The sequence below is a fragment of the Dermacentor albipictus genome, unplaced genomic scaffold (assembly GCF_038994185.2).
Source record: "Dermacentor albipictus isolate Rhodes 1998 colony unplaced genomic scaffold, USDA_Dalb.pri_finalv2 scaffold_11, whole genome shotgun sequence".
Taxonomy (NCBI): Eukaryota; Metazoa; Arthropoda; class Arachnida; order Ixodida; family Ixodidae; genus Dermacentor; species Dermacentor albipictus.
The window spans coordinates 8377495-8402347 of NW_027225565.1; the positions used below are offsets into that span (position 1 = coordinate 8377495).

General features: G+C 42.4%; 1 protein-coding gene across 3 annotated transcripts in view; it reads right to left on the reverse strand.

Annotated features, from left to right (window-relative positions):
• Positions 1 to 441: 441 nt before the first annotated feature.
• Positions 442 to 24853, reverse strand: part of LOC139051313 (inner centromere protein B-like) — a 73966-nt gene continuing 49554 nt past the window's right edge. For all 3 annotated transcript variants that reach the window (XM_070528320.1, XM_070528319.1, XM_070528318.1), the window contains 5 exons: positions 20877 to 20939; positions 18989 to 19068; positions 13874 to 14161; positions 11742 to 11884; positions 442 to 2842 (listed from right to left, as the gene is read on the reverse strand). In XM_070528320.1, the coding sequence (XP_070384421.1) occupies positions 2685 to 2842; positions 11742 to 11884; positions 13874 to 14161; positions 18989 to 19068; positions 20877 to 20939 (732 nt within the window). In that variant the 3' untranslated portion in view covers positions 442 to 2684. The remainder of the gene's footprint in view (positions 2843 to 11741; positions 11885 to 13873; positions 14162 to 18988; positions 19069 to 20876; positions 20940 to 24853) is intronic.

The window sequence follows — 24853 nt, forward strand, 5'->3', positions numbered from 1 at the left end:
TTATTTCTTTGAGTCATTGCATAGCAATCAGGTGGCAAATGCGTGCTCACTTTGGAGAGCTCGCACATTGTGCGGTGCGTTAAAAGGGAATGAGCGATGGCGCTTAGAATTTGGCCCAGGCAACTCGCATGCAAAGGCTTACGGGATTTTCCACCTATTTAGAAGAGCAAAGTTAAGGACCACAGATGACCTGTTAATTTAACACTGGTTAAATATACTGCATTCGAAAACCAAAAAACGGCATCCATGCTTGTTGAAGCCTCATTTTAATTTGGATGATGAATAGTATGAACAAATTTGCGAGTCCCTGTAGAGGTTGAACCAACAGAAGTCAACAGTGCACCTATATCAGTTAAAAAAAGAAGGGGTGGGGGTACACAATAAATAGGGCACAATGTGCAGTCACAAAATGAATATAGAAATGTAATACAAGACATCACCTAAGGTTATAAATAGTTTAATGTACAAACTGCTGCTAAGCATATCATATTCAAGAGTGAACCACCAAACATAAGCATTGAGGCATCACAAAAGCTTCATCTATGCGAACCCTTTCTACCATATATGAACAAGTGAACTTGCATTTACTGCTTGAAAAGAAATGATCCTGTGTGCAACAATAACACGACGCATGCACACAGCCTTCTGGTAACTTCTTTTTCGTACACTGTCTGCCTTCAATGCAGTACGAAATCCCTTCTGTCCAGAATAAAAAAAGTACAAAGCTCCAAGGAGCTTTGTAATAAGGGCGGCAATGCAAGTGACGCAGTAAAAACAGCAAACTTATTGGAAAGGCAAAGGAGTTCACTGAGACAGAATGTAATCTAAGTGCATACACATTAAGCTACAAAGTGACACAGCATGAGAGAATGTATTTACAATGCTGAGCTTACATGAAAATGTGCATGCGAAAGTATGTTGGGCTAAGTTAAAAAAACAAAGGAAAAAAAATCATTTTAACTACAGCAAAATAGAAACGAACAAAAATGATACTAAGACATCTGCATTACTTTAATGAAGACATCCCGAGAAACTCTATACAGTCGAATGCCAGCATGGTAAACATGGATATAATGGATTATAAGATATACCGAAAGTAATTTTGTGCCAGATACGACATCATTATAATGATGTCTGAGTGCACTCCCTTGAAGCAGATTGAAGCAGAAGTAATTCAGCATCTTCAGGCACTAAATTATCAGTTGATCGAGAATTTCGCTCAAGGTGAATCGCATGAAGAGGCAGACATTACTCCTACAAATTGCAAAGCATAACAGCATCATTGCTTTAAGGTGTATGTACTGCAGCTGTGCAAGTGATAACCCCGAAACTAATTAATACCCCTGAGTCAGGCGGGCAAACTTAGTGACCGCTGCTGTAGAGTGCACATGCCAGCTAGTGTGTTCGAGGGACTCACTATACTGCATTGAAGTGTGTAGCCTTGTTTGCTATGCTTCAAGAAATAAATAAATGCTCACAGCAGAGTCAGCCCTATTTTCAAGACTTTGTAATTTCAAATGTTCTGAGCACCTTTGTGACCTCAGTGAAGGGAAAAAGAAAACTTGGAACATTCATTTACGGTGAACTCCGCCATTTTGACCCAGTAGATTTTGGATATGTTCCTTACTTGTACTGGCCCAAACAAAAAGATGAATTTCTAGTTTTGATGGCAGAGGTTCTCGTACATAAGCATTTTTTTTTTGCAATAAAACAGTAACCATTTCCAAAACTAAAAATTCCCAGAATCATATCAACCATGCCCTATGACTTCATAGACTTACAAATCCCGAATGACACATGGTTTTGCCGTCTAGCACACTGCTGCCAAAGTAACACTCAGCGAGATCAAGTGTACTTGCTTAAAGTATCTCCAAATTTGTTCGTCTGAGTGGGGTATTAGCCTGTTTCATGTGGCACAAGTCCGAAATGCAAACACAATGCCGCTTCTGTGAGAGTTTTGATTCACAAGTACCGGCTTTAAGTGCTTGCCGACGCAGTGACCACGACTCTGCCAGCAACTAGCGTGCACTGTAGCTGCATGTATGCGTCACACTGTGCTGCCGAGCTTCCATTCGTTAGGTGTAGCATCACTTCAAAAATTCAGTCTGCAATTAAAACATGTGCACTACATTACTATTAGGATGGTAGCTAGTGGGACCTACTTTAGAGGTTGTTTGAACATTGCAATTTGATGTGGAAGTGATGGCCGTCTCTTCGAGTAAGCCATGCAAAGGTCAATTTGTACTGCCTGGAATATTGGATCAGGGTATGAAAAAGTTGGGGAGAAAAAGAGAGAGACAGAGAGAAAAGAAAAAGCAAGAAATAAAGGAATTAAAAAGAGGCAGCGGGTTAACTCTTGCTAACGGCTTCATCTAGGAGTCCACATGGTTTGCACAATAAAAGCAAGTCACCTAGCAGCTATCTATTTCAGTCTCTTTAGCCTTCGTGAGCGTGCACACAATGATTGTGAAGTGCGTTCATTCGGTTTTCTGCAGAGGTAAAATAAAAAACAATTCAAAATCTTGCAAAGAACATGACAAAATGAGAATACAGAACTGTGCAGACACATCTCGGAAAAATGTTTGTTATTGCACTTGTACAGCAAGTTTAAAACTGGATGGAGGAGGGCAGGGTAATCAGCAGTTACTCCACAATTCTAACACAACATACAAGCCCTCAGATCCTCAATCCCACATTTGGGAGCTCGTGCGCTTTTTGAAATACTTCTTCTTCTTCTGCGGGAATATTTCGTCCAAGTTGGGCTCGGGCATCACACCAAAGATCTCCAGGCCTGAAATCGATTTGGCGTGCTGTTGCGCCACAAGCTTGTTCAAGGCAGTACCTAAATGAGAAGCAAGATTGGAGGAAAAAGAAAACCCGATGAGGTGCTGATTTACTAACACCAACAGGAAGGAATGAAGGGAAAATTAATTCAAAAGGAAAAGAAGATGTAGTACGAAGTTTGACGAAAATTTTCGTCTGGTTGGGAGACGTGATGAACGAAGAGGTAGCAGTTGCTGACCAAGCGAAGGTGAAAAAACAGTTTCAGATTCTATACAGGTTCCTTGGACATACTAATTGACCAAGAAGCCTCTACAGACTATGGAATGTCTCTGCCTTTTCACCTTCACTTGTCCAGTGACTCCAATGTCTTGATTTAAGGGAAAAAAGAATAAAAGAGAAGCACACACTATAATGAAAAGAAAGAAGTCTATGGCTATAACGTACCAAATATACATGTGATCAGGGAGCAGAAGATAAGTTAATTGCAATAAAACTTAGTTATAACATTTATCTGTAATATATAAAACCAACTGTTCAGAAATCGCCTGTGGCAAATAATGTAATTCAAATCACATCAGATTTATTGAGCACCAAAGGGATGTCAAGGGGTGCAGATAAAAAGCCTATGCAAAGGCTAGACTAAACATAACCCACATGGCCTATCAAAATGCTTCAACTTTCACTCATTCCCTCTGTGGCATATATATTGTAGTTACACATTTGAAGCCAAGTAATAACCAAGTCATACCTACTTAGCAGAAATTGTGGGATTGCCACCAATCTTGATATATCCATCTCAAAATAAGCAATGAAATGATACATACATGTCTCAGTTAACAATTTTCCAAAGAAGAAACTTAAAAAAAGACCACCCCATGTCTGTAACTGATTTTGATACTGTTCATTGAGTACCTACTCAGGTAGCATGTCCAAAGAACACTGTTGAATTTTGTTCAATGCAAAAGCAAGCTGCTTTTGTTTCTAAGGCTCGCCTTGCAACCTCTTCTCTTGGGTTCTCTGGTTCTAGAGAAAATACATTTTTACTAATGACCACCTAACACCCAAGAACAAAAACCTGCTTTCCAAGGCGTGCTCGCTAAATAATCAGAAAGAATGGATGTCTGTCTGGACAGACAAATGTGTCAAAGGCTAGGAAAATAATGACAAGATGTGTCTTTTGGGGTGATTCCGAATCTCATCTAAATATTTTCTATGTGTGAAAGCTGAGATAAGGCTGATTTAATAACTACCATATTGGTCATGGACATGCTTTTACCGAGTGAACTTGCTAATGCTTTACTGTCTTGATTTAGTGCAACTCAGTTCGAGCATGAAGGAAAAAGGAGAGGTGACAGGATGCACTCATCCTGTCCTTTTCCTTCATACTCGAACTAAGTTGAGCTAAAGCAAGATAAGAATATGATGCACCAACTCGCTAATGCCTCACCTAAATATGACCATTTTTCTGCCATTCAATTTAATGTCCCCAGTCTTAAAAATAATCTTGGTCATATTCACACACTTCTTCATCACCTTAGCATAATTTTTCCGTTTTGTGTTTTTCTGCAACTGCCCTTCTGGTGAAAGAAATTTATGCAATTTCTGAAATTACCATGGTGAATTCGCTCACCGTAACAGCAACGCTCATGGAGGCTTTGCAATCTTCGTATCGAGAGAGAGATAGAGAGAAAACTTTTATTGTCAAGGTTGAGTGGAGTTTTCTTTCCCTGCGGTGTAGGCTAGCGTGGCGTCTGCTTCGCCGCGACGCTATCAGAACATTCCACCAACCGTATCTGGTCTCCTGGGTTGTTAGTGTTCTTCTTCATCTCCCACTCTTCGTGTGAAAGAGTTCGCCTAAAGAGTTCTCTCGGAGGAGGGTTCTTTTGGCATCCCCACAAGATGTGATCTTGGTCCGCCAGGGGGAAGTTACAATGTTTGCAGTTTAGTGGATATTCACTACCGGTCATTGCAGCTAGTCTTTCTGGACTAAGTGCAGACCTAGTCTGTACTCTCCTGAGGTTAGTGGCCTGTATTCTTGTCAGTGTCTCGTGCGGGGATGGATATATTCACCTCGATTTGCGGTAATAAACGGTCATTTTGTTAAAGGTGTGGATACCTTCATGTCGATCAACCTCGTCGGGCAAGCCCACCTCCCGGTTACTTGCTGCTCGGGCGACTAGGTGGGTGGCCTCATTACTAGGGTTGCCCGCATGAGTGGGTACCCACACTAACTTCAATTGATTGAGTTCTTTGTTGACGATTCTGAATGCTTGAGGGGAAGTAAAACCTGAGGGGTGGTTACAAATCATTGTTTTCGAGTCGGATATTATAATCTTGGTGCCCGGGATGGAAGTGCCCATGGCGATAGCGGTCTCTTCCACCTCCACAATGGAAGATGTCTTAACCGTCACATAGCTGATGGTGTGTCCGTCACCAGTAGTGACGGCTATGGTGTGTCGACCATCACTGGTGCGAGCAGCATCCATGTATATGGCAGGTTGGTTTTTGTAGCACTGCCAGAGTGCCGCCGCCCTAGCTTTACATCTACCGCTGTTTTCAGTGCTCACGTTTTTCTGAAGTGGGGGAATAATGATCTTGGTCCGGATAGTTTTCGGTATCTGGTGTCGTTGCGGGATGTCTAAGGCTGGGCAATACAGATGTTGAAATCGGTCTTGTGAAATGCGAATTCATTTGGACTGAACTTCAGCCATTCAGTATTACAGTAAAACCTCGTTAAACCGTACCCGCTTAAACAGTAGTTTCATTTTAAAATGAACTCAAATTACTGACTCAGCGGCCACTGAAGATAATACCTTTTGTATCCGCATAAACCATACCAGCTTATTCTGTACGTATCTGTTAACATGTGGTATTTCCAGGTTTTGTTGCAAAATCACGGCAGTACGTCAGCCCGGCACAACGATGAGCCTCACAGATTGGAACGGCCTCCAAGCGCAAATGCAGAGGGCGCTTGGAATCAGCATCATTTCGGCGCCGTGTCAGAGCCCGAGCGTTCTTTGCTTAAGGTCTTTGCTGTTTTATAAAGGCACTACTATTAGCTTTAATGTTCAGTCTATCTGCAAGTACATTCAGAATATGATGCATCTGGTATGCAGCACTTTGTTTTCCATAATTAGTTCTTATTTTAGGCACTTGTTTCCTTTGTTCTCGTAAAGAGTAATATGGTCTTTCGATAAACTTTCTTCATATAGTTTATTTTGTTGAATTACTTGGAATAACTTAAAATAGTATGACTGATCCAACCTGAACATGGAATGTTTCATAAACAGTGGAGGAGTTGGCACGTCCTGTAATTTTCCCATGTACTTTACAAAGCAGTACTATCGTTTAGTACGTACCTTTTCTGAGCTCTGGCCAACTAAGGTTTAACGAAGCTTCACTGTATTAAAAAAAGAAATTCGTATTTGCCTCCATTTACCATTCTCCGTCTTCTGACACTGCTGATTTTTGTAATGCTTTTGTTGATGTACTTCATAAATTACCTTTCGAGAACAAGAATATTTTTATAATGGGTGATATTAATATTAACCTACTTGACACTTCTAACTACGTCTGTACCAATTACATCAGCTGTTTCTCTAGTTTGGTTTACAGTCTTTGATAAATGTGCCTACTCATTGCATTAATGATACGATTTTGTTACTTGATCACATACTCTCAAATTTCGATGAACCTATCTATTGTGGTGCACTTGATTGCTACATCAGCAATCACCCAGCATTGTTTTTTTACCTTAGTAATTCTGTAGCTCATGTCCCTCTGCCTCACTTTGTACATTCTCTGATAGCAATGAATTTGCCCAGGTTATTTTGAACACTGACTGGTCACATTTTTAAAATTTCGCAGATCCCGAGGCAGCACTGTCTCAATTTTATTTTGCCATTACTGATACGATACACAGCTGTACAAGAAGTATATCATCCAAGAGATGATATGGGGCTCCCCACGCCCCTTGCACTACTAAATGTTTCTTCTTTACAGAAGAAAGATAACATATGAAAAAACTAAAAGACAGCCATTTAACAGCAAACTAAAATCGCACTATGAAAAGTATTCTGCTGTAACATTCTGTCTTCTCAAAGCAGCTAAGCGGCACTATTACAGTCGGCTGCTTCAGGATTGTGCAAATGACTCAAAGAAAATGGAAACTGGTTAATCAGCTTCTTAAGCAAGTGACTCCGATTGTTCAGGATGGCTTATGTATTAACAGTTCTCCAGGTATCACAAACTTTTTTTTAACACGTCTTGTCTTTCTCTGATAACTCTCTCTACTTACTCTTGTTGTGCAATTCCCCGTTACCGTCATTTATTTAAGTGCAATCGGTTATTACCAGTTTGCGTGCCAAGGGCATGGGTTTAGATAAGTGCTGTCATCAAATTAATTAGTCCTTTGGCTGCTCTTGTGCTTTCTCACATATTTACCTTGGTATTTAAGATTGGAGTGCTTTCTGAACAGATTAAAGAGGCAGAGGTAGCGCCTGTATTTAGAAAAGGTGACTGTAAGCTTGTGAAACATTACAGGCCAATTTCCATGCTTCTTTTCCTAGATAAGGCTTTAGAAAAACTAACTGAAATCCGTCTCAGTAAATATTTTACAAAGCTTGATATTCCCACTAATTAGTTTGGTTTCCACGAGGGGCTTTCTACGAATATAGCTATTGCAAACTTCACTGACGTAATTAAAAAAATGTATTGATACTGGAACTTATGCCGGAACGATTTTCATTGACTTGGCGATGAATTTTGATTTTATTGACCACAACTTGCATCTTATAAAACTGGAGCATTATGGCATAACTGGACCAGCCTCACACCTTTTATGGAGCTTTCTGAACAATAGGAAACAACGCATTTGTAATAATGGTGTAAGCTCGGATCCAATTACTGTAAAAGGTGGTGTTCCTCAAGGCACTATTCTGGGCCTGATTCTCTTCTTAAACTTCATTAATGACCTCCCCCAGTGTTTAGCTTCTTCGCAGTGCACATTATATGCAGATGATGCCACAATTTCTTTTCCCACATCAACCTTGACCATCTAATGCCTGACCTTCAAACAGATTTAGACTCTTCAGATTTGGCCCACTACAAATACAAAAACAAGCTATTTGCATTATTTCTTTTGCAATTTATGGATGAAAAAAGATTCTCCCTGCTCGCGTGCACGAGTGTGTTGGAAACCAAACTGCAAGAGCACAATGCTCACACATTCAAAGGAGTGACCTCGCAGTCGAACATGCCTGGAGAAGGGTAAATTCGGGAGACTATTCACATGCGTGCAGCGATTGTTGAACCGCAGGCAACAAGGGCTCCGTTTGTCCGATGTATTCCTGCTTAAACATCTAGCACCGAATTTTGTACACGACGTTACTGAAATTACAGTTAAGATTTTTGTTAATTTTATATACAAAGGACGAGTTCGATGCCTCAGCTGTATCAGTTGTTGCCATGTGACGACATACCTTGCAAGCACGTGGTTCCTGACATGGTCCTCGCCTTGACTAACAAATACCTTAAATTTTTGTTTCTTGTATATACCAAATGAGGCGGCTGCTTGAAGATAGTAACGAGTCGGATGCTCTGTTTCATGATGTTAAAATAGCAGTTGATAATAGCATTGACCCGTGGAGCACCGGTAGTGTATGTGAGGACCAACTTCGGATCTGATTGGGTATTGGTATTGCTCGCCCTTTCTCCCATCATATGTGCTCGACCTAAGCTGCAGGCGTGTTCAATGGCATTGTCTACTACTTGTGGAGGATATTTTTTTCGTACAAGAGCGGATTTTAGTTCCTCCGCGTGTCTCTCAAATTGTGCAGATTCGGAACACATTCTTCTGTATCTGTGGGCCTGGGAGCAGGGGATGCTTGTTTTGCAGTGATGGGGGTGGCTACTGTAGAAATGCAGATATTGCTGACGATCTGTTGGCTTCTTGCATAGGGACGTGGAAATGCAAGCGCCACTCAGTGACAAAGTGACATCAAGGAAGTGAATACCATCTTGGGAAAAGTTGTGCGTAAAGGAAATTGACGGGTGCAGAGAATAGAAAATGGAAATGAAGTGCAAGAGACTTTGTTCACTGTCGGCCCAGCAGAGAAAACGTCATCTAGGATCGCTTGTAAAATATTGGTTTTATGGCCGAATTTGCGAGGAAGGGGATTTCAAACGATGCCATAAAGAGGTTTGCATAATACGGCGCTATCCTCGTTCCAATGGCAGTTCCACTGATTTGCAGATAATGCTTGTTCTCGAACAAGAAGTGATTATATTTAAGCACTAAATTTAGAAGAGTCTGAACTGTATCTTTCTTTAATTGGCTAGGTTGGCTGGAGCAAGCGTAAGTTGAAACTGTGGAAGTTATGCCCTCAGCGTGGGGTATGTTGGTGTACAAAGATGCTACATCCATAGTGACCAAGTAACCCCTGCCCCTGCCTGTAGCCCCTGCCTGTACAGCCAGGTTTGATGCCTCCCGAACGAAGTGATTTGTGTTTTTAATGTACGAGGGGAATGAAGTTAGAATGTCCTTAATGAGAATGCCAATGAAGCTGGGTATTTTCTCAGTCACTGTTCTATTGCTGGAAACGATAGGCTGGCCGGGATTGTTTATTTTGTGAATTTTGGGTAGTAAGCAGAAACGGCCGGGGCCAGAGTTTCTCGGTATCAAGGCTTTTAATGTCACATTGGTTATCTTCCCTGCTTTGAGCAGAATGGTGAGGACGTCCTTTATTTCTTTTTCAAATTTCTCAGTAGGATTGCTTGGGAGTTCAGTATAAAAATTAGGAGTTGCCCAGTTGACGGAAACCTTCGGCTATGTAAACACTCCAGTCAACTACTACTACTGCGCCACCTATGTCCGCTGGCTTAATGACAATCGTTTGATTGTCACGCAAGGTTCGCAGCGCTCCCTCTTCCTCTTTTAAAAGGTTACAGCAGACAGGACGATGCCTCTCGCACTCTTTTACAATGTGTTCTTGAACCGAACAAATGTACATGTCCAGATATTTATCGCGTGCCTCACCAGGTGTCCATGATTTATCGGAGAGTCCAGGTAGCTGATCCCGACTCCCCTCTGCAGTTGTACGATCCCAGAAGTACTCCCATAGGCATAAATTTCTCGTGAAACCATCCAGCTCTTGGAACAATTCAAACTCGTTCATCCTTCTGGATGCCGGACAAAAAGTTAGACCTTTCGAAACTCGATTTAGTTGTGCACTGGGCAATGGGCTCTCATCAAGTTGATGACATTTGAGGTATTGCCCTTTGTCTCCTGCTTTTTTTTTGCTGGTTACTTCAGGACAATCTTTTGGTTCGGATTCAAGATTATGACTTTGAGAATCACTTCTGATGGCCATTGGGACATCATCACGCTCGCATTTCTTTCTTTGTTTTTCTTAGATGTTGACATTCTTCTTTCCCTCGTGTTTTACCAGTTCCAGTGCTTCTAATTCTGCGAGCTTTGATTGACCCAACAGCAGCTGCTCCTCATATTTAAGTTGCGATGCCTAATGTAGGCTGGTGTCTTCACTATCAGTGCCGAACTGCCATTTTGTTGTAAACCCTAATGAAGATTGGTCCACCAGTCGAAACTGCTGAAGTGAAATACTTGTTCTGTTTGCCTTGTAGCATTGCTCAAGTTCTTTAAGTTTGAAAGGTAGCCTGAAAAATTTCAATTTATTTTGTTTATTTAGAACATACTGCAGGCCCAGTGAAGGGCCCTGGCGGGAGGAGCAGCATGAGTACAATATCAAAAAGTACAAGGCAAGATATGAACAACAACATCAATTTGCAGAATGGCCTGTTCTAAGGCATCAGTGTCAATGAGTGAAGATAATGGCAGTTGATTCCACTTGGTTATAGTATGCGGGGAAAAAGAAAATTTGGAAATGTTTGTTCTGGCAAAGTAAGGTGTTAGCGTTTCAGTGTGCCTGTTTCGTGTTGACCTGGACATTATCGGTATAAGATACAAATCAGGAGCCATTGACAAGTTCACATTTTTTAGTAAAGAGAGGAATTTTAACCTTTGTATTCTGCGCAGAGCTTCAAACGACTTTATGTCATGTTGAACCATTAGAGTAGATGGGCAGTCAGTGGAACAACACTTGAAAAATATAAACCGAACAGCTTTGCACTGAACTCTTTCAAGTGCATTAACATTAATTTTAGTGTTACTCCAAGGTATTTATATTCTTTGACCTCTGAAAGATGGTGAGCGGGAAGATTATATGAAAAGGAATGACTGCTTCTTTTGTTAGTGATCAGCATGAATACTGTCTTGTCAGCATTTATGTAGTTTCATCCCCCATTTAGTACACCATTCACTAATATTACGCAGGTTAGAATTAAGTTACACCAGGTCACTTGGAACATTAATTTTGTGAAACGAAACACAATCGTCGGCAAACAACCTAATTTGAACAGGATGAGTGATGATGTCTAATATCATTAATGTAGATAAGAAACAGTAGTGGTCCAAGGAAAACATCTTGCGGAACACCAGAAGTGACTGAAAGTTTGCTAGAACAGTGACCATCGGTACTGACATACTGAAATTGGTTAAATAGATAAGCAGAAGCCCAGTTAACAATGAAAGAAGGAAGACCAATAGTTTCAAGTTTTTGGAGAAGTTTACTGTGTGGAACCCAATCAAAAGATTTCTGAAAATCTAGAAACATGACATCCACTTGGCCGGAATTGTCAAGAAACTGAGCGAAAGTGTGAGTTTCGGTGGACAGTCGTAAAATGAACTGACCTTTACACAAAATTTCCCCAAAAGTGCTTTATGTCCCCTTTTATATGTACCATTATTGACAATGTTAACAAAAGAACTTACAACAAAATGGTGTTGAATATCTTGGAAGAGGAAACAAGGAAGAGGGGGCGGATGGTGCCGAATTTTCAAGCATACAAAGAGGCCAGTTTCAGATAGGGAACAGTCTCACCTTTAGCCCAGGCAGGAACTTCTTTGCGTGGATTCTCATAATCATCACCTTCATCGCCAGAATTAAGGTCGCTGATGTCATAGTTGTCTTTGTCCTTGTTGGGCTCTGGAGGAAGCTCGCTCCTGTGCGGTGTGATTTCATACCTGGAGGTGAAAGCATTCACATGTACAGAAGATAAAGCAAAACTCCCATGCGATGCTCAAACGCTATCTAAAATGAGCAAAAACCATCACAAAATTCTGCAGGAGTAATTATGGACATAAGTGGACCTATAAGCAGAAGTTGGAAAAATTAATGCAGGAGAAATACTCAGCAAGCTCAGTGCAACAGCCATACCACACGCCATAAACTGAATTAAATTTTGGGGTTTTACGTGCGAAAACCATGACTTGATCATGAGGCACAACGTAGTGGGGACTCTGGAATAATTTTGTCCACTAGGAGCTTTTTAACATGCCCTCAATGCACCTGGCAAGGGGGTTTTTGCATTTCGCCCCCATCGAAATGCGTCCGTCGTGGTCAGGATCTGATCGCGCAACCTCATGCTTAGCAGCGTAACACCATAGTCGCACATGTCATGAATTTGAAAATTACATTAGTAGCATAATTTCCGATTTGTAAAAGTGATTTTTGAATATTGAGTCAAATACAGAACACTTTCTCATATCTAAAGTGCTAAGCAAAATATAAAGGTTCCGTGGAGTCTGTTTCCCAAAAATAAAGAAAGAAGAGGAAGAAGACTGCTTAGTTTCATTATTTGGTATTGTTGCAGAAAGAAAGCAGACCCCCCCCCGAGTGTAAAATAATGAATATTTACAACTGGTGTGTATGGCGTTCAGGCAATGGCCAGTCTTCGTCTTCCTCTAGTTCATGTCACCTTCTTTCCCTTCACTTTAATATATATCTGGTTGCATTATGTGTATATCTTCAAAGGACCTTGTAAGTGAGAAACAATTGAAAGCTTATCTTGCCTGGTGCAAAACACAGGAACATAACTTTACAAGGTGCATGCAGAATGTTGTGTTCATTGAAGGAGCAATGTGCAATACTAGTGCAGGGCACATCAGTTTATGACTGCCAAAATGTGCGGTGCAGATTCTGCAGAGAACAATTCATCAGTGTGGTTTGCTACGATTTGCATGGGTTGCACTGCACGCGTCCTAAATCTTGGGTCGCGTGCAGATTTAGGTCGCACGCGTCCTAAATCTCCGTACCCTCCTCCTCCACGTTCCGCCTAATGGTTACACTGCACCCTCCTCCTCCGCTTTCCTCCACATGCTCTCTTCACTATCACCGTCTTTCATCCGTGCTCCGCATTGGTCAAGATGGTCGGGACCGTGGAGGCGTTTTGCTTTCGCTTGTCGTGCAGCTTCATGTGCATCGCCTATAGTCGCAAAGTTCGAATGTAGTCGCGAACGCTGTCAGATTAGGCTCTTAGCGCGAATTAAGTTTGTAGCTTTCTGCCTACACATGAGATTTTGCTGTCCGCCCATTAAGCGTACAAAACAAACGAAAAACATTCACGGTAGTTGCCAGCATGTAGCCCACAGACCCAATCTTGGCTTCTGGCTGCCAGTCTAGTCCCTGATCTCATGACCAATCACGGAAGTGGAGGAAGTGGAGAAAGCAGGAAGGTCCAAAACAAGCATAGCCAAAGAATTCAACATCCCCTCCTCAACGCTTTCGAGCGCACTAAAAGATCTAAAAAATCGGCAGAAGGTCTTGGATGGCTTCGAGCAAAGCTTTTCCAGCAAGCGGAAGCGGATTCGGCTCTCGAATTTCCCGGACGTCGAAGCAGCACTCTTGTTGTGGCTCCAGAATGTCAGCGCAGCCAACCTCCTCGTGACAACACAAATGATGATGGAGAAGGCTGACGCTCTGGCGTTGCAGATGGGCCACACAGACTTCAATTGCAGCAAATTTTCGTCATTTTGCTTAACTCGAAACTCCACTTATCTCGAATTTTTTCCCGGATTTTACGACTGAGTTTTACTGTATTTATTTTGGTCTACGAACATGTCTACAAAGTCTACAAATGTGTGAAACTACACATGTGGCTCCAAATAGCTCACTTGTGTAACATTATAGAGGCAAGTGAGCATGCCAATGAAAGTACACAGATGCTATCATACCCGCTCGACCTTGGAGGGCCACTGGTCCTTACAAACGTGGAGTTTGCTGCAGATGGTGTTTTTGTGACACTGGCCTCAAGGTGATCGGTGGAAGGCACGGTGAATGTCTCTTTGAGGGCCGCTGCAGGCTTGTGCTCCGAAGACAGTGTTACGGTGACGTTCAGAGCAGCACATGCCTTCTCTGGTGTGTTTTCAACAAGGGCTGTGTTGGACTGCGAGTCAGACGCTGCCTGAGGCTCCTCAGGGGAGGGCAGAAAGCTTGCCTGGCTTCTTAGTGACTGTGGAAGGCTAGAATAAACAAGGAAAATGGAGACATCTTACATGTTGCTGTAGGGTACAAGAAAAAAGATGGCAGATCGAACACACTTGTTGGAATCTACATTAAACAAGGCTTTGTTGAAACATTTCAATTAAACACTATCATCATCATCATCAGTATTATAATCATTAGCCCATTCATGTCCCCTGCAGGACGAAGGCCTTTCCCTGCGATCTCTAATTACCCTTGTGCTGCACCAACTGACTCCAAATAGCACCCGCAAATTTCCTAATTGCATCACTCCATCTAGTCTTCTGCCGTCCTCTACTGCGCTTCCCTTCTCTTGGTACCCATTCTGTTACCCTAATGGTCCAATGGTTATCCAGTCTGCACATTACATGACCTGCCCAGCGTCATTTTTTTTTTCTTAATGTCTATTAGAATATCGTCTATGCCCGTTTGCTCTCTGATCCAAACTGCTCTCTTTCCGCCTCTTAAAGTTATGTCTAGCATTCTTCGCTCCATCGCTCTTTGCACGGGCCTTAACTTGTTCTCAAGCTTCTTTGTCTGCTGCCAAGTCTGCGCCGTATGTCAGCACCGGTAAAATGCATCGATTGTACACCTGCCTTTTCAATGATAACGTTAAGCTCCCATTCAGGAGCTCACTATGTCTGCCGTACGCGATCCAACCCATTTTTATTCTTCTGTGAATTTCCTTCTCACGGTCCGGCTTCCCTGTGATTAGTTTACCCAGGTAAACGTACTCCTCCACAGACTCTAGAGGCTGACTTGCGATCTTGAACTCTTGTTCCCTTGCCAGGTTATTTATCATTATTTTTGTCTTCTGCATATTAATCTTCAGTCCCACTCTTACACTCTCCCTGTTAAGGTCCTGAATCATTTGTAACTCGTCTGCATTGTTGCTGAATAGAACAATGTCTTCGACAAACCAAAGGTTGTCGAGGTATTTGCCGTCGATCTTTACTCCTAAGCCTTCCCAGTTTAATAGCTTGAATATTTCTAAGCACGCAGTGAATAGCATTGGAGAGATTGTGTCTCCTTGTCTGACCCCTTTCTTTAAAGGTATCTTTCGACTTTTCTTGTGTAGAATTAAGGTGGCTGTGGAATCTCTGTAGACATTTTCTAGGGTATTTACATAAGCGGTCTGTACTCCATTACGCAATGCCTCTATGACTGCTGGTATCTCTACTGAATCAAATACGTTTTCGTAATCTATGAAAGCCATATAGAGAGGTTTATTGTACTCTGCGGATTTCTTGATAACCTGGTTAATGACATGGATGTGATCCATTGTAGAGTAACCTTTCCTGAAGCCAGTCTGCTCCCTTGGTTGACTAAATTCCAATGTTGTCCTTATTCTATTGGAGATTATTTTGGTAAATATTTTATATAATACTGGGAGCAAGCTAATGGGCCTGTAATTTTTTAGTTATTTAACGTCGCCCTTTTTGTGGATTAGTATAATGTTTGCATTCTTCCAGTTTTGTGGGACCCTTGCAATCGATAGACACTTCGTATAGAGAGCCGCCAGTTTTCCTAGCATTGTGTCTCCTCCATCTTTGATTAAATAGACTGTTATTCCATCCTCTCTTGCCGCTTCTCCCCGTTTAAAGCCTTGCAAGGCTTTTCTGACCTCATCTTTAGTTATACAAGGAGTTCCTGTATACTGTTCATTATTATTTTGAATAGAGCGCTCCAGAGTCGTCTGGGTACTGTAAAGGTCAGTATAGAATTCTTCTGCTGCTTTGACTATATCTTCGAGATTGCTGATGATATCACGCTGCTTATCTTTTACATCTTGGTTTGTCCTACACCAAGTTTTATGTATGCCATATGCCATATGTAAGGGTCTTTATATCAGGTTTCCGATTTTGTTTCCTATTTTTCACTAGTTAGGTGAAGCGCCTTATGTGAATGCAACCTTTTGTCATACTTGTTGCAGTCTGCTTGCTTTTTTATTCTTGAGCTTTTTGATGGTACTTCTCACATTGAGCTGACAACTTGTATCAACTTTGCACTTTTTCATGTACCTTTAACACTCCTGCCATGGATGCCAAGGCTACTGGCACTATTGCACAAGAGAGCAAGCAAGCATGTATGCAGTTTAATTTCTTACTAAGTGCAAATTACTGTTCATGTTCTCCCATTGTGGAAGTTTTGTGTGATTTGGATTTCCGGTAACACGTATGTACTACCTAGCTGTTTGTGTTCTGCATTATGTTTTGCAGCATAGTGAATATGTCCCTGCCCAGAAAGACTTTTCTTTCTGGCCTTAAGAATGTGCTTCAGTCCCATGATACATGTGCAAATGCCAAAGTGAATATATTGTACTTTACCCACCCTTTGCCCAACCATGCCCCCATGTGACTGTGGAGGCAAGAACATAACTTTCGCTAACCGTTCATCTACTCATTGCCCATTATGACCTTACTGTCACTCTTTTCTATCCCACAAAATTTTCGAATACAGTTTCTTTTCTTGTTCTGTCTACATTTGAAACTCCTTACCTAGTGCCACTTACTTCTTTTCATCGACCACATTTATTGAGAAAATTGGCAATTGTTAATGTAATGTCCTTTTATTTTGAAAATGGCACTACAGAAAAAAACAGACAAAACATGGAACCTGTGTTTCGTGTCTATTAGTGTCTGGGTTTCTTTCTGCGGCACCACCTTAAAAATGAACTTTCACCAACTCACCCAACTCGCAGTTTTCTCCATTTCTGTTTGCATACTTGGTTTCTTTTGTTTGTTTTATAAGAGATGTACTGATTGATGCTTTGCTGTCATAATGCATATAACTCATTTTCGTGTTTCACCTTGCCGTTTTGCATTCCTACTTTTTCAATGTTTGTTTCCCTCCTCACTCTTGTTACGCATGTCTAAATAAATAATAAAAGGTGTTCTTAAAGGGACACTAAAGAAAAATACTAGGTCGAGCTAGATTGAAAAATTAGGCTTCTGCAATAACGAATTCGTCATTTGTAGCGAGAACAAGTTTAGTAAGCGCGAAAAATTAAAAAAAATGAAATAAAATAATTAATGAATTAAAAACAATATTGGAGTGCTGCCATCTGGCATGAACTATGCTACATCTCTCGTGATGCAAGCATTCTGTGTGGCTGGCATTGCTGGCAAGCTGCAAGATACGTACAATCAAAGGGTGAGCAGCAGAGAGAGAGAGAGAGAGTGGTAGTGAAGAGGAAGAGGTGTTATTTTGACGACACCACCCAGAAGGAGCAACTTTGTGTGCGACCGCGACGAGCAACGGCTTTGAGCGACGAATGGGGCCGTCGCATGAACAGATCGCTCGGTCTTGTCGCGCGTTGGCTCAGTTCTGCAAATCTAGAATTCGTCCCTCGTCGCCCGGAAGTGCTATGAACTACTAGCCAATAGCGTGAAGCCGGAACTGTATGCACATAACTCCAGTACTTCCGATTGTCGCATGGAACGAGCAAGTGATTGAATTTTTATATGTGCAAGGATAAGAACCTACTGCAAGACTTTCAGAAATATTTTATGCTGCTTTTTACAGTAAAACACATCAACTTAAGTTAATAAAGCACGTGTCACGCTAGTTTCGGCGCCTATATTGCTGCCCTCATACCAGCAACACTGGGGAGACGTCGCTCGAAGTCATCGCTCGCATGGGGTACAACTTGTAGGCGACGAGCGAACGCGACGGCCATCTCCATCGTGTCGCTTGTCGCTGTTGTGTGCAAGATCGCTTGCATGGGATTTATACTTGACTGCGTTCAGCGAGAGGAGGAGGATGAGGCAAACGGGAGGCAGAATGTGCTGAGGTAAGCAGTTTAAGGAATGCCACTGATGCAAGTTGCAAGAGCAGTTGAAAGAGCAGGTGAGAAAGGTGACTTGGAGATTATGTAATGTCCTCAGTCTTGCTGCAGGTGATTTAAATCAAGTGGCAGCAGTGGGACATTCGGGGGCAATTTGCTATGCAACAAAGTCTTACATTGGCACACAGAAAATTAAGATAGATTTCTACAGAGATAAGGTATCTACCTTGATATTTTCCTTTAATGTCCCTTTACGAGAGGAATTCCCCATGCAAGACCACTGTACTTCAGTCTTCATTGTAACTCCATCATTGTAAATGCTAAAAAGTGCTTCACAGAGCTTGTCGGACATAAAAGAAAGAAAACACAAGGAAACACAAAAATTATACACAGAAGCTGACTCTGAGCCAAGCCTTAACAAAAAATGGTTGCCATTATTTTAGTAAACCTGTACAGGAGGAGTGGATGTTTCATTCCACCCCCCACCCCCCACCACCCCCCCTACCCCTTTTCTCTTTGGTCTTCTTTTCTCTACTGTGCTACAACTTTTTTTATGTAGAGTATATCTGGCCCAAGAAGTGCAGTCTATTGAGAACATGTAAAGGTCGCCAATTCCATTTCTTGAACACGTCAGCTCCCCTGGAGAGGTGCTGATGTCACGAGTAGTTGCGTGCAGCGAGAGCGGGTTCTATATAGCCTTCATGCCTATGAAGGCCAGCAGCCGTAGCTTTAGTTACTAGAGCTAGCGCACATTAAGCCTTCACACGAATTAAAAATTGACAAAATTACAACCAAAATTTATTTTGAAAACAAGGACGTTTCGAAGCTCGACTGGCTCCTTCAGCAGTGAGATGGAAGTAGGCGCAGCAGTGCTTATATTCGTTTGTGGTGGTTCAAAAAATGTGCGGATACATTTTGCACAGGTTAGCCAATAGGCACTATTAGCTTGGTTTGTCAGGAACAAATAAAGCAAGCTGTGTTGCCATCCGATACAAAACCTTACGAAATGCGATAACTAACTGGTGAACTGTTTTCTCACCTGTTTGGCATTGCCTGCTGCTGAAGGCTGTTCAGTTTCGCCTTCTGCGAAAGGCTCGTACTCGGCTGACCGAAGATGAGCTGTAAAATTGCACAAGACAAAAAGGGAAGAGCAAAAGTAAATGTAGTGCAACAATGTAGTTGAAACACAATGGAACAAAATTGTACTTTCAGCAGGCTACATATACAATAACCATAACCCCGTGCCCGCTCCATCTCTCATTTCTTTATATTTTGTTACTTCATGACAGGCTACACATGTTTCACACATTTTGAACATCCAGGTATTACATTCATAAGGTTTTAATTTTGCTTGTGCTGTTACACAACTGCCGTTACTCTTGCTCAAAATAATGCTGCAGGATCAGTACAGACGAACCCGTTTATAATGAACTCGACAGCTCTGCATAAAGTGGTCGTTATATTAGAAGTTCATTATATACGCACTTGCCTTTAGAAATGCTAGAAAATCAACCACACTGAAGCTGGCGTCAGCAGTTATGATTCAGCAGCGCAGTGCTTTGGTCCGAAAACCAGATTTTCAGTGTCAATTTTGTTCCTGCTGCATTCCCATACTTAGTAGCAAACTTCCGTTAGAAACATCCACCTAAAGAACGGAATGCGGCGTTGTATAGCTCTTTCAAAATGGCAGCCGGTTCCCATAACCTGTCATTTTGAAATTGCAAGCACAGCTGCCATTTTTTTATTTGAAAGCTTGCGATATATTTCACTACCAGCAGGACATGACTGTATTCTGCACAAGACATCAAAGCGTTTTAGTTGGCTGGAAGTGCAAATACTCAGAAACTACTGTTGGCATGCCGCCATTCTGTGAAGGTCTTGGACATCATGGTTTTGGCATTACGACTGCGTATAAGCGACACAAGAGCTATAAGATTACGTTATCTATGTCACTTCGGGTGAAAAAATTCATCGTTTCAAAGGTAGAATGTCACCGCGAGCCATTATCAGCAATCTGCAATGAGTAAACAAAGCGCAGCCGAATTGTGATCTCCTGATAACAGCGTCGTAGTATTAGCCGATCCTTTGCAACATAGGGTGGCGGCAGCAAGTGGTGCAGTGTTCTTTCCGACTCAGGCCATGTCGACAGCAACGTTTGAGCAGCCATTGTTCCCATGATGGAAGGACACAGATGGCAATTTCAAATTGCTGAAACAGGCGTAATGCATGTGGTACTGCGGGGACAACAGTGCGAAAACGAGAGTGACGCCATCATGGCATCCGTTATTGCATCGGTGCAAGTGCCACTACATGACCCACACGATGCGGTGTGTGCTTGCTTCATGTACTTTGCGGTGCTTACTTAGCAATTGCCCTCTCTTTACCATGACCGGGTTCGAAGCATTTGTTGTAACAGTACGCCGATTTAAAATATGTTCGTCATACCTGGAAGCGTTTTCAATAGGCAGGCTCAGACAATTGCAAGTGCACTGAAATGTGGTCATTATAACCAATATACCGCAATAAGTAGGTTCGACTGTGTTGCTCGAATGAGTTCCACTCACCGATAAGCCCCACTGCTGTACTCAGGGCGAGCCCTTCAGCAGAATTTACAGCATACCCACTGCCTTTTGGTACAAGTTACACAAGAGGGAACAACAACAAAAAAGCAATAAGCAATAATGCAAGCCCTCCACTGGCGGAGCTGTAAAAGCCACATGCAAATCTGAAGAAAACGAATAACAACGCTGGACATCGGGACGTGACTGACAGACGCGCTTCATCTGTCTCAGTCATGTTCCGTTGTCCAGCGTTCATATTCGTTTTCGTCAGATATGTACAATCGAGCCCAAGTTAGCACCTTACCACATGCCAATGTTTCTTTGTACTAGAAATGCCCCATGCCGATAACATAAGACACTACTCACCCTTGCGGCCACTGCATCAGCGCAAGCATTCCTGGCCATCTTCGGAGGCTTGCTTATGCTCAACTGCACCAGAAAAATGTTCTATTAAATTTTTACTCTCATAGACCGGGAATATATGTTTCAAAGAAGACCTAAATGCAGAAAAAGATCTCACAGTCAGAAGACTTGAGTGCGAGACCTCCTGTTAATGCATGCAACAAAGAAAAATAACTAAACGCAGTTGATTTGCATTACATCGACTGTAAGAGGAACAACTAAATTGATTGAATTAACCGGCAGCTCGAATAAAATGATGCAGAAAAATCGTGAAAACACACTGCTGATTCATTTTGCGGTATTTGCTTGATTTTTTCATGTCCCCAAATCAAACACTCTTAAACAAATTAGAAATATAATGTACACCCGATATCAAAAAGAAAAAGAAGGGGGGGGGGGAAGGTCTAGCAGGCGTTGCACAATACAGTAACTCGGTGTTTCTTAAAGTCGGCTTCGTTGCACATCTTTTAACGGGCCCTTCACCAGGCCCCACAGCAAATTTTGGTTATACGCTGGAAGTTGTTACGTGTCTTCTAGGAAGCGCTCTGCCAAAAATATTTTCAAATCGGCTCATTAATAGCCAAGATAGAACTATTTCAGTGCTGCGAACCCATGATTTCAGCAGGAGGGCTCCGCTGCCAAGCAAGACGCTCTCTTCACTCGCCCTGTGTAGCCTTCGCAAGCGAAATTCCTTCCCAGCATTCTCCCATACCAGACCTCGAGGATCGCGTGATGCATACGTTACAGGTCCCGCCTTCTTTTGTCTTTTCCTACTTTTTTTTCCCCTGCACTACGCATTTCCACTGACTGTGCTGTGCGAGAGCTGTTGTCTCGTTCGTGCAGCACAAAATTTTGCGCACTGTGCACAAGGAAACATGAGTAACGGTATATTTCAGTGCTACACGAATACTGAGCAGATCGCAGAGCGTTCTGGTTAACCTCCCTGCCTTTCCTCTTCATTCTCTCTCTCTCTCTCTCTCTCTCTCTCTCTCTCTCTCGCAGAGCGTGATCACACACTGGAACATGGTAGAAAATGGCACAGTTTCGGTACCTGCGCACGTGACCACACGATCGTGGGAACAAGCAGACGAAGCGGAAGTGCATCTGTCTTGCTTTGGTGCGAAGTAAAACAAAAAAATACGCAGACACTCCGTTTGTGTGTTTTATTATTTCTCTGAACTTCAATTCGTCAATTCAAGAAACAGATCGCACAGATAACAGATGTCTTGAATAATTCTTGACGTCACCTGTCACCACGAGCGACGTCACACTGCGGACACGACTACATAGGCGCAGGGGCACGACTACATCACTGTCCGGCTTGGAGTGCGGCGGCCACAAGGAGAAGGAAAAATGACGTTCGGTTTGAAATTTCAGATATTTCCATGGCGCGTAGCGATGTAATACTTTGCAGATACAATCGTTCGCGCAATGTATGCTCTGCGCTTGTCAGCTTAAGATTGCCAGACCTGTTGAGGGGTGAAGTGTGCCCAAAGGACGGCACACAACACCGTTTCTACCAAGTTGACATTTCCAAATTCCCCGAGTTTTCCAGGTTTTCCCGGAGTACCTTTGCAATATTTGCTGAGTGACACAGAACTTTGTTTTATGATAAGACGGACTCCCTACATCATGCAGTCCAATGGTGTCGCTCTTAGTGAGCATATCAAAAAATAAAAAAACACCTTAATCCAGCTTTAATAGTAAGGAACAGCGTTTACTTTATTCAAAAAGAAAACAGAAGGGAGGTGTTAGTAAAATGCACAACGAATAAAATATCTTCGAAAGAAATAGTAAAACCTATTACAAATTGAGTCAAACATTCTCAAGTACGAATAAGAAGAGATGCATAGGGAATATTTTCGAATATGAGCTATTTCTAGCAACTGATAGCAAGCTAATTGGTATGAGGCCCGAACTTTGTCACAAGTGAGATTCTCTCGCAGCAGCTGGTAAGTCAATCTCAACCCTCCTGACATACTCTCAGCCTGCACACAATGCCTCAGTGTTGCGTTTCACTGTTCTAAAGATTTTTTTTTTTTTGCTTGGATGAGGGGCGCCTGCATCTCGGTGTCAGCCAACGCTTTACTTTTAGAGTGCAAGCTCCTCCAAAAAAGCGGCTGCATGCTTCCTATCCCGTTCATTCCTGAATGCATAGGTCCCTTGTCTTCTTGTTCTCCTTCGGCTGCGTGTTCGTCACACGGACTATTTGGAACATTCTCTTGGACAGTTACAGTCAGCGTCCGATTTTTCGGACTCCATAGGGGCCAAGAAAACATCCGAAAAAAGTAATGCATCTCTTTTACAGCCCTGAAAGGCTCAAATCACCACAGGCACGCCCGAAAAAGCTCTGAAGGCCTGCCAGCACACTTATTAGGCGTATCGGTGCTCGTACTGTGACAGAAAATGGCGGGTGCATGCGTGTATAATTAAGGAATACATATTGTGTACCGTGACAGTTGCCCCTTCCTACACTTCTTATGCTTCACAGCGTAACAGTGCAGTAATGAGGTGAAGCTGACTTTCAGGAACCGGCATTATGCAATGCATCGTGCTTTTCGAACTTCGAAGCCAATCGCAATGAACACAAAGGCAGTGTCGGTGCCATTACTGACAGCGGCGAATTCATTCAATGAAAATCGCGGCACAGAACGGCCAGAAGAGTAATACCGAACCTCGAAGCAGCTAGGCCTAGCATTGCCAGCGCATCTGCCAGCGGCTGCCAGCGCATCTGCGTGCAAGTGCGCCGGTTCGAGGCGGCAAGGTTATCAAAGTGACGGCAGCGGTGGTTTTAATGAATGCCGTTTCGGACCTGCGGTCACGGCAAAAAGTCCGGAAAATCAGACGGCGAAGGGTTCTTGTGTCCTAAATTTCAGACGTTCTTATACATTGACCCTATGGGGTACGCAGTAGTGCCCCGAAGCCATCCGAATTATCTGGTGTCCGGAAAGTCGCTTGTTGAGTGTGCTCTGGCAACTCCTCCAGCTGACGACGCGGCATCAAAGACCATTTGTTACAATTCCTCTGTTACTCAGGCCAGCATTACTACCACTTTCGTTCCCTTTCAATAAAAATTACAGCCGATTTTCCCTGATAGAAGTGCAAATTGCCTGAGTTTTCCATGAGTTTTTCCAGACTAGTCAAAATCCCTGAGAATTCCCGGTTTTCACAGTTTTCCCAGCTGGTAGAAGCCCTGCACAAGCATTTTTGCATCCCACCCGCGTCGGAATCTCGCTGCCATGGCCGTGAGTTGCACCCATGGCCTTGTGCTTAACAGCAGAACGCCATAGCTGCTAAACCCCTGGGGAGGGAAAGGCGGGGTAATGCTAACTTTAGATATAAGTATTTTTTATCAAGTATGAAATTAGAATTACAGGACATAACTGGAGGAGCAGCTATGCATTCATAATGTATAGTCGAGACTGTGCATACACAAATTAGGCATCAACATTTTTGTTCTTATATAATGATTACCTAGTGAGAAGGATTACCTAGGCAAGGTCAAAATGAATCAGCCCACGACAGCTAGCAAGAAGAATATCTCGAGATTATGCCGACAAACTCGTAAGTGTACTTTGCTTGAAAGTGAAGAAGCTGCCTAATTAATATTGTTATGTGTTTTTGTAATAGTTAAACCTCAATATAGTGAACTTCAAATAACAAAATTCTTGATATAACAATGTACTAAATAACATTTTGTAACGTCTTGTCCATGGAACACCACGTATTTAGAACACCAATATAACAAAGCGTGTTTACACGCTATCTATATAATGAAATTTCACTAGTGCCGTGAAGGAATACCAAGACAATAAATGGAAACTTCCATGGACGCCGATGGTCAAATGACTGGATTACAAGTGGCTGCTTGCAAACGCACCTCGCAAATCGCATGCCATGTGACTATGAGTGTCCACCAAAGCGGAGCAGCATCATGTTCC